The following is a 15,257-nucleotide window of genomic DNA, read 5'->3' as shown; positions in this document are numbered from 1 at the left end:
CATCTTGTGGTTCCCAGATGGAGTAGTCCTTTCCCTTACATCCAGTAGAGCACTCATCTCCCCTTTACCACCCAGGAGAGGTGCACCCAGAGTTCTACCCTGACCCGACAGTCGTTATCACCACACGCATGCTCCTCATACTGCAAAACATCATTTATCAGGGTTGAAGGTTTCAAGTGATGTATGTAGAAACTAGATACAAGCTTAGTTTGCATACTCTGAAAAGTTTAGGTTTATCCACATGCGAGTCCTGGTCACAGCAAGGGTTGTGCACTCCGAGGTAGCGCAGCCAGCACACACGTTATGTGCATCCATGTTTGTATTGCGACTGAGTATCAGAAAATTAGTTTGTAAGGAACAGAAAGTGACAAAGGGAAAGAGTCAATTTATGCTCCTGTACCAAAGAGGAGGTTCTCTTCTGGTGGTACTCTGAAGCCAGGAGCAGCTTGCGGTTCTCTTCTTGTGGTACTCTGAAGCCAGGAGCAGCTTGAGGTTCTCTTCTGGTGGTACTCTGAAGCCAGGAGCAGCTTGCGGTTCTCTTCTGGTGGTACTCGGATGCCTGGAGCAGCTTGAGGTTATTGTCTGGTGGTACTCCGCTGCCAGGAGCTGCTTCAGGTTCTCTTCTGCTGGTACTCTGATGCCAGGAGCAGCTTGAGGTTCTCTTCTGGTGGTACTCCGATGCCAGGAGCAGCTTGAGGTTCTCTTCTGGTGGTACTCCGATGCCAGGAGCAGCTTGAGGTTCTCGTCTGGTGGTACTCCGCTGCCAGGAGCTGCCTCAGGTTCTCTTCTGCTGGTACTCTGATGCCAGGAGTAGCTTGAGGTTCTCTTCTGGTGGTACTCTGAAGCCAGGAGCAGCTTGCGGTTCTCTTCTGGTGGTACTAGGATGCCTGGAGCAGCTTCAGGTTCTCTTCTGGTGGTACTCAGATGCCAGGAGCTGCTTCAGGTTCTCTTCTGCAGGTACTCGGATGCCAGGAGCAGCTTGAGGTTCTTGTCTAGTGGTACTCGAATGCCCTGACCAGCTAGAGTTTCTTTTTCTGGTGGTACTCTGAAGCAAGGAGCAGCTTGCAGTTCTCTTCTGGTGGTACTCCGATGCCAGGAACAGCTTGCGGTTCTCTTCTGGTGGTACTCCGATGCCAGGAGCAGCTTGAGGTTCTCTTCTGGTGGTACTTCGATGCCTGGAGCAGCTTGAGGTTCCCTTTTGGTGGTACACGGATGCCAGCAGCAGCTTGAGGTTTTCTTCTGGTGGTGCTGCGATGCCAGGAGCAGCTTGAGGTTCTCTTCTGGTGGTACTCCGATGCCAGGAGCAGCTTGACGTTCTCTTCTGGTGGTACTCCGATGCCAGGAGCAGCTTGAGGTTCTCGTCTGGTGGTACTCCGCTGCCAGGAGCTGCCTCAGGTTCTCTTCTGCTGGTACTCTGATGCCAGGAGTAGCTTGAGGTTCTCTTCTGGTGGTACTCTGAAGCCAGGAGCAGCTTGCGGTTCTCTTCTGGTGGTACTAGGATGCCTGGAGCAGCTTCAGGTTCTCTTCTGGTGGTACTCAGATGCCAGGAGCTGCTTCAGGTTCTCTTCTGCAGGTACTCGGATGCCAGGAGCAGCTTGAGGTTCTTGTCTAGTGGTACTCGAATGCCCTGACCAGCTAGAGTTTCTTTTTCTGGTGGTACTCTGAAGCCAGGAGCAGCTTGAGGTTCTCTTCTGGTGGTACTCCGATGCCAGGAGCAGCTTGAGGTTCTCTTCTGGTGGTACTCAGATGCCAGGAGCTGCTTCAGGTTCTCTTCTGGTGGTACTCAGATGCCAGGAGCTGCTTCAGGTTCTCTTCTGCAGGTACTCTGATGCCAGGAGCAGCTTGAGGTTCTCTTCTGGTGGTACTCTGAAGCCAGGAGCAGCTTGAGGTTCTCTTCTGGTGGTACTCTGAAGCCAGGAGCTGCTTCAGGTTCTCTTCTGGTGGTACTCAGATGCCAGGAGCTGCTTCGGGTTCTCTTCTGGTGGTACTCTGATGCCAGGAGCAGCTTTAAGTTCTCTACCAGTGTCACTTCAATGCCAAGAGCTGCTTGAGGGTCTTTATCGGTTCAGGGAGCCGTTCCTTCAAGATCTACACTTTTATCTCTGATCTTACTCAAAAGAGCAAGCTTGATTGGTAGGTAAATGTTCTTTAGCTTTGATAAGGAACTTTAGAGGCCCAGTTTCCTCGTCTTTTCGTTTTCAGTTTTCTTTTATTGCAGGAGTAAGGTGCTGTGGCTTACTGTTGTGTTGCCCTTCGAGACACGCTGGTTTTGTGGCTACGCAGGGATGAGCGGTGTTAGTTGTTGCCTAAGATGACACTGGCCTGGCAGAGCAGCCAGTGAAGTTGCATTAGGGTCAGAGACTATGTTGTCCTAGTTCAGTAGTCTGTTTTGGAGGCCTGCATGCCATGGCACTGTGCTAGTGATGTAGAAATGTATTTTGAGGAAGATGTCCGAGTCACCTTTAAGCTGTTTCATGGTCTAGGCAGCTGACCACGTTGGTTGATTTCCAGTTCTGTGCAGTACTGCACCTGTGTTCTGCATGTGAATGTCGTTCATGGTTTGCCCATCCGGCTTTCCTTAGTCCGTCTGTCTAATTATCGTAGGGCCTAGGCATAGTTAACTGGCCCCACAGATTGCAAGAACCTCTTCGGGTGCACTGCATCCTTAGGGTCCCCATGTTTACTTTTCTGTAAGGCGAGAGAGTCAATATTCATGCATAAAACCTGACACCGAGGCAGCAACATATCCATCGCTTGCTTGCTGGAGATCACGGTTCGATCCCCAGCGCCGGCGACAGATTACCCCAGCACCATGTGACTGTGGGCAATAGCTTGCTTAAGCTTCCCGACGGCCCCCAGCGCCTAGAGACCCTTACTGGTGATTATTCTCGCTTTACCAATGTGGATTATTATTGGCCCATGAACCCCTTCTGTGTTTTTCAGAAAGGGGCAGGAGATTTCATCGGTGGTATGAAGTTCAGCCCGCGGCACTCGGCGAAGCTCTTCACCGCGTCCGGGGATGGCACACTTAGTCTTCAGGACCTCAACAGCCAATCGCAGCAGCAGATCCTGTCACGCACGCCTGCCTGTGGTCATGATCACCACAACGTTTGGTGAGGATGGCCTGGCGTGTTGCTCGCTTCCTTGGCTGCGGGTGGGTCATATTGTAATGTTAGTATCGCCACAAACAGGTGCCCATGTGATAGATGATGCTCAGAACGGATTCCCGACAGAGACTGGAAACCTCAGTAGAAAACCACAAGAGTCCCTTAAAGAAGGCAAGAGGCGGTAGCACACATCAGACTTCTCTGCTCCATGTATATATGGGGGCGGGGTGATTAGACTTGAACCGCCTCTCCTGCTTTTGTGCATTTGCCCCCTTGTTCCCACTGCCTCCCTCAAACTCGCTACCTCTCTTGCGGTTTCTTCCTTTGCTGCTGTGTAGCTGCCTTACCCGCAATCTCACAGCATTTCTCACTCTCTCAGGCTGCCTCTCCACCCTTCAGGCTGCCTCTCCACCCTTCAGGCTGCCCCTGCATCCCTCAGTCTGCTTCTCCATACCTCAGTCTGCTTCTCCGTCCCTCAGGCTGCCTCTCCGTCCCTCAGGCTGCCTCTCCGTCCCTCAGGCTGCCTCTCCGTCCCTCAGGCTGCCTCTCCGTCCCTCAGGCTGCCTCTCCGTCCCTCAGGCTGCCTCTCCGTCCCTCAGGCTGCCTCTCCGTCCCTCAGGCAGCCTCTCCGTCCCCCGGGCTGCCCCTCAGGCAGCCTCTCCGCCCCTCGGGCTGCCCCTCAGGCTGCCTCTCCGTCCCTCAGGCTGCCTCTCCGTCCCTCAGGCTGCCTCTCCGTCCCTCAGGCTGCCTCTCCGTCCCTCGAGCTGCCCCTCCGTCCCTCGGGCTGCCCCTCCGTCCCTCGGGCTGCCCCTCCGTCCCTCGGGCTGCCCCTCCGTCCCTCGGGCTGCCCCTCCGTCCCTCGGGCTGCCCCTCCGTCCCTCGGGCTGCCCCTCCGTCCCTCGGGCTGCCCCTCCGTCCCTCGGGCTGCCCCTCCGTCCCTCGGGCTGCCCCTCCGTCCCTCGGGCTGCCTCTCCGTCCCTCGGGCTGCCCCTCGGGCTGCCTCTCCGTCCCTCGGGCTGCCCCTCAGGCAGCCTCTCCGTCCCCCGGGCTGCCCCTCAGGCAGCCTCTCCGCCCCTCGGGCTGCCCCTCAGGCAGCCTCTCCGTCCCTCTGGCTGCCTCTCTATCTCTCATGCTGCCTCTCCATCTCTCATGCTGCCTCTCCATCTCTCATGCTGCCTCTCCATCTCTCAGGCTGCCTCTCTCTCTCATGCTGCCTCTCTCTCTCATGCTGCCTCTCGATCCCTCATGGTGCCTCTCTATCTCTCAGGCTGCCTCTCTATCACTCAGGCTGCCTCTCTATCACTCAGGCTGCCTCTCTATCTCTCAGGCTGCCTCTCTATCTCTCAGGCTGCCTCTCTATCTCTCAGGCTGCCTCTCTATCTCTCAGGCTGCCTCTCTATCTCTCAGGCTGCCTCTCTATCTCTCAGGCTGCCTCTCTATCTCTCAGGCTGCCTCTCTATCACTCAGGCTGCTTCTCTATCACTCAGGCTGCCTCTCTATCACTCAGGCTGCCTCTCTATCACTCAGGCTGCCTCTCTATCACTCAGGCTGCCTCTCCATCCCTCAGGCTGCCTCTCCATCCCTCAGGCTGCCTCTCCATCCCTCAGGCTGCCTCTCCATCCCTGAGGCTGCCTCTCCATCCCTGAGGCTGCCTCACCATCCCTGAGGCTGCCTCTCCATCCCTGAGGCTGCCTCTCCATCCCTGAGGCTGCCTCTCCATCCCTGAGGCTGCCTCTCCATCCCTGAGGCTGCCTCTCCATCCCTGAGGCTGCCTCTGCATCCCTGAGGCTGCCTCTGCATCCCTGAGGCTGCTTCTCCGTCCCTGAGGCTGCTTCTCCGTCCCTGAGTCTGTCCCTCAGGCTGCCCCTCTGTCCCTCAGGCTGCCCCTCTGTCCCTCAGGCTGCCCCTCCGTCCCTCAGGCTGCCCCTCCGTCCCTCAGGCTGCCCCTCCGTCCCTCAGGCTGCCCCTCCATCCCTCAGGCTGCCTCTCCATCCCTCAGGCTGCCCCTCCGTCCCTCAGGCTGCCTCTCCGTCCCTCAGGCTGCCTCTCCGTCCCTCAGGCTGCCTCTCCGTCCCTCAGGCTGCCTCTCCGTCCCTCAGGCTGCCTCTCCGTCCCTCAGGCTGCCTCTCCGTCCCTCAGGCTGCCTCTCCGTCCCTCAGGCTGCCTCTGCGTCCCTCAGGCTGCCTCTCCGTCCCTCAGGCTGCCTCTCCGTCCCTGAGTCTGCCTCTCCGTCCCTGAGTCTGCCTCTCCGTCCCTGAGTCTGCTTCTCCGTCCCTGAGTCTGCTTCTCCGTCCCTGAGTCTGCTTCTCCGTCCCTGAGTCTGCTTCTCCGTCCCTGAGTCTGCTTCTCCGTCCCTGAGTCTGCTTCTCCGTCCCTGAGTCTGCTTCTCCGTCCCTGAGTCTGCTTCTCCGTCCCTGAGTCTGCTTCTCCGTCCCTGAGTCTGCTTCTCCGTCCCTGAGTCTGCTTCTCCGTCCCTCGGGCTGCCCCTCCGTCCCTCGGGCTGCCCCTCCGTCCCTCGGGCTGCCCCTCCGTCCCTCGGGCTGCCCCTCCGTCCCTCGGGCTGCCCCTCCGTCCCTCGGGCTGCCCCTCCGTCCCTCGGGCTGCCCCTCCGTCCCTCGGGCTGCCCCTCCGTCCCTCGGGCTGCCCCTCCGTCCCTCGGGCTGCCCCTCCGTCCCTCGGGCTGCCCCTCCGTCCCTCGGGCTGCCCCTCCGTCCCTCGGGCTGCCCCTCCGTCCCTCGGGCTGCCTCTCCGTCCCTCGGGCTGCCTCTCCGTCCCTCGGGCTGCCTCTCCGTCCCTCTGGCTGTCCCTCTGGCTGCCCCTCCGTCCCTCGGGCTGCCCCTCCGTCCCTCGGGCTGCCCCTCCGTCCCTCGGGCTGCCCCTCCGTCCCTCGGGCTGCCCCTCCGTCCCTCGGGCTGCCCCTCCGTCCCTCGGGCTTCCCCTCCGTCCCTCGGGCTTCCCCTCTGTCCCTCGGGCTTCCCCTCTGTCCCTCGGGCTGCCCCTCTGTCCCTCGGGCTGCCCCTCTGTCCCTCGGGCTGCCCCTCTGTCCCTCGGGCTGCCCCTCTGTCCCTCGGGCTGCCCCTCTGTCCCTCGGGCTGCCCCTCTGTCCCTCGGGCTGCCCCTCCGTCCCTCGGGCTGCCCCTCCGTCCCTCGGGCTGCCCCTCCGTCCCTCGGGCTGCCCCTCCGTCCCTCGGGCTGCCCCTCCGTCCCTCGGGCTGCCCCTCCGTCCCTCGGGCTGCCCCTCCGTCCCTCGGGCTGCCCCTCCGTCCCTCGGGCTGCCCCTCTGTCCCTCGGGCTGCCCCTCTGTCCCTCGGGCTGTCCGCCCTTCCGTCCCTCGGGCTGCCCTTCCGTCCCTCGGGCTGTCCGCCCTTCCGTCCCTCGGGCTGCCCTTCCGTCCCTCGGGCTGCCCTTCCGTCCCTCGGGCTGCCCTTCCGTCCCTCGGGCTGCCCCTCCGTCCCTCGGGCTGCCCCTCCGTCCCTCGGGCTGCCCCTCCGTCCCTCAGGCTGCTTCTCCTTCTCTCAGGCTGCCTCTCCATTGGCTCTCTACCCCTCGGGCTGCCCCTCCGCCCCTCGGGCGAACTCTCTCACTTCCTCACCTACCCTCTTGTTTCATTTTTGTGGTGGTCTCAATGCCTCTTGCTGCCCCTGTGCTGTATCGATGCATCTTCCTGTCACTCTTGCTATATTTCCCACTCTCTTGATGTCTTTCCTGATCTCTAGCTGTCTCTTCTGCTCTCTCCGTCCCTTTTGCATGCTTTCTTGCTGTCTCTTCCTGGTTCTTTCGCTGTCTCTTCCTGGTTCTCTCGCTGTCTCTTCCTGGTTCTCTCGCTGGCTCTCCCACTCTCTTGCATGCTTTCTTGCTGCCTTTTCCTGGTTCTTTCGCTGTCTCTTCCTGGTTGTGTCGCTGTCTCTTCCTGGTTCTCTCGCTGGCTCTCCCAGTCTCTTGCATGCTTTCTTGCTGCTTTTTCCTGGCTCTCCAGCTGTCTCTTCCTGGTTCTCTCGCTGCTCTTGCTGTGTCTCCTGCTGCCGTGCAGGCTCTTACTGCCTCTCCAACTCTCTCACTTCCTCTCCTGCCCTCTTGCTTCATTTTTATGGTGGTCTCAATGCCTCTTGCTGCCTCTCCAGTTCTCTCAAAGACATTACTGAGTGACACTGCTGGGCTCTCTCTGTGGTTTGTGCCTTGTCACTTGGTTTCTGATGAGTCTTTTCTGCTTCGTGACTGTTTCCAATTGTCTCCCTCCAGCTTTTGGTACTGCAGTGTAGACGTGTCGGGAAGCAGTCACACCCTGGTCACAGGAGACAACGTGGGAAAAGTGCTGCTCCTCAGTACAGACGGTTCCAAGGTAAGAGTCGTGGGTGTAACAGGGGTGGGAAATGCAGCCAGTTCTTGGGTTCTAACTACTTCCACAGAGAGCATATCACTGCAGTTAATCTAGCGTTGGGTCACTGCTTAATTTGTGCCGGTGGTTACCAGGGCTCAGCCCTGGCACTTGTCTACACCAGGACTTATGGCAGTCTGCCACATGGTGGCACTGTGTAGGAAGCTGGCTCTTTATGTAATATATCAGAAATCTGATATACCGTGCAGAGTCCAGGGGCTCCCTTATGAGTGGACAGGGGCTTGCTATGTAATCCCAAAGGGCTCTGTTAGGGGTAGTGTGGTCGATCAGCCTTAGGCTTAACACAGGAGTGCGAGACATTTGTAAATCCACACAATGATCAATAAAAGACACAATTCAAAAAGGAGATCCACACCAATTTATAAAAATTTTAAATATCTCTATATATGTTTAGGCATCAGACACAAATCGTTCGGATAAGTAACTTTTTAAATATAAATTAATTTCACTTTAAATATTGGAAAGGGTGCATATTTCTGAGTTTTGCAATGTTATCTATCCCATGGAAGGAAGAACAAGTTCTGTACACAGGTATAGTACAGCGACTTACAGGACCAGTCTCCAGGAGTGAAGGTGAGTGGCGGGCAAGGTCCAAGGCAGCACCAGCAGTACACCACCAGCAGCACGAGGTGCACGGTGCAAATCCGCATCAGGAGCCCAATGCGTTTCAACGGGGATTGGTCACTTTAAAAAAAGCTGCAGGTTCTGGCTCGGAAGTCAATCTGGGTCAACCAACAGGAGGGTTCAAAGCTTGCGATGCTCAAGGACATAGGGACACCTGGGATCCTCTTTTCCACGATACAGGGGCAATGGATGCACAGGTGTCTTTAGTCATCGGGTTTTTCTTACTGGGAGCTGTCGCCATTGAGGGGGCCTGCATGCAGGGACTGCAGGCCACATCGGGGAGTCCATGAGGGGTGTAAATACTGTGGACTTGAACGCTGGAGGGCTGGGGAACCTTGTTCACACAGGTGGCCCACTCCAGTTCGGGCCGGAGGTGACAAAGTAGTGGTGGCTTCGGTTATCTGGTTTTGGCAGTTCCAGAGGCTTCAGAGCTTTCTCTTTTGGAGTTCCTGCAGGATGCAGGGAACAGTTCCACTGTTCTTTGGGAGGTCTTGGTCTTTATTGAAGGCAGGCAGTCCTCCCAGGTTTTGGAAGCACATAGCTGCAGGACTAGTTGTCTTTTGCGCAGGTTTGACAGAGAACAGCAGAAAGGACAGCGGGGCTGAGGCCAAGTCAGGTGCTCTCTGTCTTCTGCTGTTGCAGCTCTGTGTGTCGTCCTTCTTCATAGGTCATCAGGATCTGCTTCTCTGGTGCTAAGGACTCCCCTAAATACTGCATTTAGAGACGTTAGGCAAGTGCAGGTTAGTAGCCAATGGGCTACTGACCCTTGGGGTCACTACGCCCCGTATATGAACACTTCCTGTGTGAAGTGGGCAGAACCCTGTCCCAGAATTCCTAAGTATGCCATCACAAAGACTTCTGAAAAATTGTGTCCTCACAGTAGCCCACCTTAGGGGTGGTACTAGCTTGAAGGTGATATGCCTACCTGACCAGCTAATTTTCCTGACTGTCCAGGTGCCAAGGGGGTTCTGGACGGGGGGGCGCAATCAGCTTCCTCTCCTTTGAGGGGAAGCATATTCGCATTCCAAAGGACGCAGCTTCTTTGACTCTTGCCGGCCCTAGGAGGCTAATCAGCAGGTCCTCCTGTCGGAGGGGGTGTTACATCCCCTCTTGGGCAGGCTTTTGTTCTGGGTCTCCTGAGAGCAAGGTCTCTCACCCTAGGAGGTCAGAAGAGCGTCTCAGGTAGCAGGCTGGCAGAAACCAGTCCGCAAGCACACCAGAGGCTGGTAGGTTTTCAGGGGGCACCTCAAAGGTGCCCTCTGGGTGCATATATTGGAAAATCCAACACTGGCATCAGTGTGGGTTTATTAGTATGAGACGTTTGTAATCAAACATCCCTATCTGTAGTGAAGCCATCATGTAGCTGGGGAACTCATTTTCACCAGTGTCCGCACTTGTACTGGCACTTATAGAACTGGGGCATATCTGCTCGTGCAGGTATGACCTCACATGTAATATTCAGCACCCTGCCTTAGGGCTGTCAGGCCTGCTGTGGGATGACTTAAAAATATGACATGTAGTGTTAGGAGACATGACACACAGGGACATGTGACATGTGTTTTCACTTTTGTCTGCACCAAGACACGCAGCCTGCAATGGCAGTCTTGCATGTGCTCGGTAAGGGGTCCCTTAGGATGCCACAATTCATGCTGCAGCCCTAAGAGGCCCTCTTTAGTACCTCAGGCCCTACGTACCAGGGAACCATTTACTAGGGATTTACAGAAGCTACAAAAGATTTTGCCAATTGGGGGAACATTTTTACAGTTTGGCAGCGGGGACCTGGTTAGAAGGAACCAAGTGAACTTTCAGTCGAAATCACATCATTTACCAGGCAAAAAGTGGGGGTGACCATGTCATAAAGGGGCACTTTCCTACACACAGTTTGTCTGATTTGGAGGGGAGCCCAAGAATTGATTAGTCATTCAAAACACATTAAGAAGACTGTTGGACTTGGCCCTTCTGGCAAGTTCACCCCTAGAACTTTTTGCATTTATCCTAGCCTTTTCCCTATGGTGTATTAGTGGATTCAGGCCTCTAGGCGCTTTAACACTGTGTCCCAGTGTAAAGTGCGTGCGCTCTGGGTTACATTGAGTGAGACTGACCTGCCCTCCCATAGGAATGCATGGGGGATCTGAGTGACCATGTTAGTTCCTGATGCGTGGGGAGTGCAGGGCCGAGTTTGGTATGTGCGGACTCGTGTGATGAAATGCTGCGCGATGATGTGTGCGGCGTCAATGTACCTATTGTGGAAGTGTCACTTCTAGAAGTGGGCATTTCTGTGTGCATTGTGAGATGAGTGCCTTGTCTGGCGATTGGCTGCCTGACGTCATGTGACGGGCTAGGGAATCCCCAGCGCTCTATCCTTGTATTGCCAAGAAAAGGAGCGTGTATACTCTGCAGCGCTCGGCTGCTGTCTTTGTCCCCAGAGGGAATCCCCAGCGTAGGGATTCCCCCGTTGTGGCTGCCGAGCGGGAGCCCACCCCGCTGGTTGACCGTGGGAGCGGGAGCCCACCCCTCATTGCCGCATCTGTGTTTTGTTGATTTGAATGCGGGAGCCCACCCCGCTTATGTCTGCTTGTTGACCGTCTCGCGGGTGCCCACCCCGCATTTTGCTGAGCTGCGGGTGCCCACCCCGCCTTATCTTTATTTGGAATTGCGGGTGCCCACCCCGCACTTTACCCAAGGAATCACCGCCGCGGCCCGAGCCGCACATCTAATTCCTTCCGGGCTGCTGCCCAGTGCGACCCGGAAGGCAGGGACTCTGTGGGCGGGGCTTCCAGGAAGGGAGCCCCGCGAGAGAACAGTCCAGGAAGGCGGCCGAAGCGATAATGAGCAGCGCGGGGCTCCCGCGAGGAGGGGAAGCCCCGCGTCGTGCTGACCTACACCGCCACGGAGAGGAGCCCCTGCATAGCCAGTGGTGAGGGAGGCGGAGGGGGGCGCGAGGCACAGTGTCGGTGCCTGCCCCCTCTGCCCCAGTGGAAACGCCGCTGAGCCTGTCCCCGCCGCACTAACGAAGCCGAAGGCAGGGAAGAGGCTGTATGCACCCAGGCGGGGCTCCCGTGAGCTTAGGAGAGCCCCGCGGTGCCAACCAGAGGACGTCCAGGAGATGGATCCACCGCCGGAAAAAGGACACCCGCCGAAAGCCGGTAAGAGGGGGCTCGAGGGGGTTCCCTTTTGTTTGCTTTCTGAGCGGACCCGCTGTTGCGGGCCGCTCCAACGAGAGGGGCAGTGACCATTTCCTTATAGGCCCCCGTGGGGGCTTGGGGGGCATTGTTGTTTGCCACTCTCCATCCACTCCAACGAGAGGGGCCAGTTCCTTTGAGGTCATGCTTGCTTGGAGCGCTACTCCGCTCCAACGGGGCCTGATTGATGTTAAGAGCCCCGTGGCTCCAACGCTATGGGGACATGTTGTTTTCAGAGCCTAGGTGGCTCCAACGTTTCGAACACAATTTCAAGGGCCATTGAGAGCCCAAGCCTCATTTTACTCCCCCAGCTGCGCAGCACTTAGTGCCAGCTGCAGCGTTTAGGCCCTGTTCTTGTCCCCAGCTGCCCAGCAAGTAGTGGGCAGCTGCTACGTTTAGGTTCTGGTGCGACCTGGACCCTAATGCGATCGAGGTGTTATTGTGATGCATATATTAATGCTTATGGTGTTAGGAAATGTACTGTGTGTAGTATGTTTTGCGCACCCTGTGTTATACCTCTAAATGTGGTCATTTCTGCCCAGGAGGTTGTTTCACCTGTTTAGGTTGATGTTGGGGAGATTGTACTTCCCTGTGTGATGTACGCCCCTAGAGTAGTTATACTTAGGTGGTTAGGTCTAATGCGTTAGACTACTGAGAAATTGCATAATGTGTTTATGCCCCTGTGATGGATGCAGGATAGGTTTTATATCTGATGCTAGTGTGATGACGCTGAGGTCATTATTGCGCCAGTAGTTACTGGTTGTGCTCTACCATGCTAATTTGTGTTACAGTTAGTATATGTTCTACATGTACAATTGGTGATTTGTGCTGATTCTGACAGTGGTCCATGTGGCCCTGTCCCGTGTAAATAGTCCCTTGTAAAATTCTGCCCAGTGCCAGTTGGCACAGTGTAAATTGTGTGAATATTATCTAATGTGTTTTGGTATAATACAAAGGCAATTTTTATATATAACCTTGTGTGGAGTTTCTTTTGTGGTGGGCCTTGGGTGTTGTTGCTGGGTGCGTGCGCAAACGCTTTACACATTGCCTCCGGGATAAGCCTGACTGCTCGTGCCAAGCTACCAAGGGGGTGAGCAGGAGTTATCTTTGGCGTGTAACTCCCCAGCCCTGACTAGAGTGGTGGTTTCTGCCTGGCTTTGGCGTAGGCCTTAGCCAACCAGAAATCCCATTTCTAACAAAGACCTATAAGCGGGGCATGGCTTGAGCGCTGATCGTGATAGCCGCACATCGGTGAAGCTCGGTGATTCCTCAGTCTATGCCAGCTCATAATCCGGCATAATTATCCGTACACTGCTCCAGAAACTTAACGGAGGACCCATTGTCGTCAGCGGCATTGAATCAGGGCTGTCACGGAGGTCGAGGGCGAAGCACAACGAAGGATCGGACTGCGGCCTAACGTGACCTGAAAGCCACAGACTCGAGTGAAGGATCAAGCCGTGGCGGACTTCCGACGGTGGCCGGCCCTGAGAGCAGCGCATCGTTGGAGGGGCTAAACAGCGGCCGCGTCTCGACTCGGTGAGGCCCAGCACGTAGGTCCCACTGACCGGTTACCCCGCAAATTACATTCCGACAGGGGGACCGCGGGGTACAGCGACCGCACTCGCCCGGGCCAAACATCTGGGGCGAAACTCGGGAGCACCGTGAGACTAGCAGAGGTCCGCAGAAAAATGGAGGACAAAGAAGGATAGCAGTAGGCAAATACCGTGGGACCGCTGCCATGCCACACAACCGACATAACGGTGAGCGCGGCTAATGGGAGATAAAAACGCAAGAGTTTTGGGAGCTGAACGATGGCCTGTCCATGTTTGAAAAAGGGGGCGGATGGCTTGGTCGAGTTACTGGTGATATAACCCAAGAGCCTTGAGCATGGGAAGGCCAGGCACCTCCCCAGCAGTTAGGAGATAAAAGGGGCCCAAAGGTAACTCCACGTGACGTGGCTTGCATTGGCCTTCTACCTGCAACTCGAGCACCGGGATAAGGCGGTTGCTCCACGAATGTTTGGAGAGTGTCAGACACCAGCGACCCCACTGACGAGCGGAAAGAGTGGTGGAGTGCACTGCCCTGATACTAGACACTGGTGCAATACAAGAGGTATCTGGGAGAAACACGACAGGCCGGTTGGGGAGGCATACCCCAGGAGCAGACGGCAGGCTGTATCCACGAGGGCTCTCAATTGGAGTCGAGATGCTGGTAGCAATGTCTGGCACCAAGGGACCAAAAGCACTCTCCAAATTAAATTGGACGAATTTGCGACCCAGAAACCAGCTGACTCTGACTCAATACATAAGGGAAACGCAACTACTACGATGGGCTCGTCAATGGGGATCCAACACAAAAGGATATCGTGGACGCCATAGCGGGAGTGCCCACATCGCTAGAACACAGAATGGACTCCATCACTATCGAGATCACACTGATGAGAGCTGACCTGCAAAAGATGAGTGAGAAAGTAAAGGCCCTGGAAGTGACCACCACAGAGCTCAGCAGTGAGACTAAACAAATGCGACAGGAAATCAAAGAGCTCCAAGTCACCAGCAAAATGGCGGAAAGCAAGCCGGTTGACTACGAAGGTCGATCGAGACTGAACAGCGCCAGAATTATAGGAGTTCCAGAAAAAGCGGAAGGTCCAGCCGCGGACCTTTTAGTCAAAGATTTATTCATGAACCACCTGCGGTCAAAGAATCTGTCTACATTTTTTACAGTGGAGAGAGCGCATAGGGTCCCAGGGGGTAGGCCAAAACTGGGAGCACCCCCACGCCCGCTCTTTGCTAGACTTTTAAACTTCAGAGACCGAGACACTATATCACAAAACAGCGGATTATCCTTCTTTCCGGACCTCACTATAACTGTGCAAAGACAAAGGCGATCCTTTCTGAACATCAAGAAGCAACTCGGCGAAAAAGGTATACAGTATTCTATGATGTTCCCTGCAAAGCTTCATGTCGAAGCGGATGGAAAGGCTTGGTTCTTTGATACCCCGAAGTCGGAACTGTAATGGCTTGATGGCTGGAGACCAGCAAGGAAACACAATGCCCGAAGAGGAAAGGACCAACCCCCAATAAAGCATACATCCTCAAGTGATAGACCATCGAGATTTGCCGGAGAGGACTGACCCGGGGAGTAACGCAGATGATTGGAGGCCACCTTGGTGCCGAGCGGCTGCTGGACCGAGACGAATGAAGAATGCTAAGAGACTTTATTAATGCTATTCGCTTTTAATATATGGATTGGTGATCTATAAAGACGCAAAGCTGGGGGACACTGGGGAGGATGTTCCACCCTCCCACCCCCAACTTTCATATTAGTTTAGAGTTAGAGCAACAGGCACTCTGCACAGGTGCGGTCATGGGCAGTTCCTAGCCCAGAGTGCGGGAAGCAGGGTGGGGGTGGTATTGGGGCTTAAGAGTTGCACTTCGTAAGTTAGATGACAACATAACCGTTCACACCACTGGGACTGGGAGGGACACTGAATGGGATGACGCTTAGTGGCCACCTGAGGCTACAGGCTAGATACACAGTTGGCATCATCCGCCCAAACACTGAGGCAAAAGACATCGATGTAGGCAGACTCAAAAGGTGTAACTATGGGTTCGTCGGGGGATAAGAGATTCAGGCTCCTGCCCTGGAATGTGAATGGATTAGGGGACACGTTGAAAAGGGGAATAGTATTGCAATTTATTAAACGGCATTCCCCCGAGATAGTTCTACTTCAGGAGACGCACTTAGTTGGAAACACATGTAAGGCAATGGCCAGGTGGGGCTACCGACTGGTTGCGCACTCGGGTTTCACCTCTGGGTCCAGGGGAGTGGGCATCATGACTCGACGATCCTTTCCTATGACAATTGAACACACCTGGACCGACACATTGGGAAGGTATGTAGCAGTGGCGGGGAAATGGGAGGGTATGTCACTCACCCTGGTATCTG

General features: G+C 55.7%; 1 protein-coding gene across 3 annotated transcripts in view; it reads left to right on the top strand.

The window, feature by feature from the left end:
- DDB2 (damage specific DNA binding protein 2) overlaps window positions 1-15,257 on the top strand; it is a 171,319-nt gene that overhangs the window by 49,232 nt on the left and 106,830 nt on the right. For 2 of the 3 annotated variants that reach the window (XM_085646608.1, XM_085646610.1), the window contains exons 5-6: window positions 2,944-3,113; window positions 7,347-7,446. In XM_085646608.1, the coding sequence (XP_085502734.1) occupies window positions 2,944-3,113; window positions 7,347-7,446 (270 nt within the window). The remainder of the gene's footprint in view (window positions 1-2,943; window positions 3,114-7,346; window positions 7,447-15,257) is intronic. The other variant, XM_085646609.1, reaches the window with a different exon arrangement.

This window comes from Triturus cristatus, chromosome 3_1, assembly GCF_964204655.1.
Source record: "Triturus cristatus chromosome 3_1, aTriCri1.1, whole genome shotgun sequence".
Taxonomy (NCBI): domain Eukaryota; kingdom Metazoa; phylum Chordata; class Amphibia; order Caudata; family Salamandridae; genus Triturus; species Triturus cristatus.
Note: the sequence above shows the minus strand (reverse complement) of the source record. Positions and strands in the feature narration are given on the sequence as shown.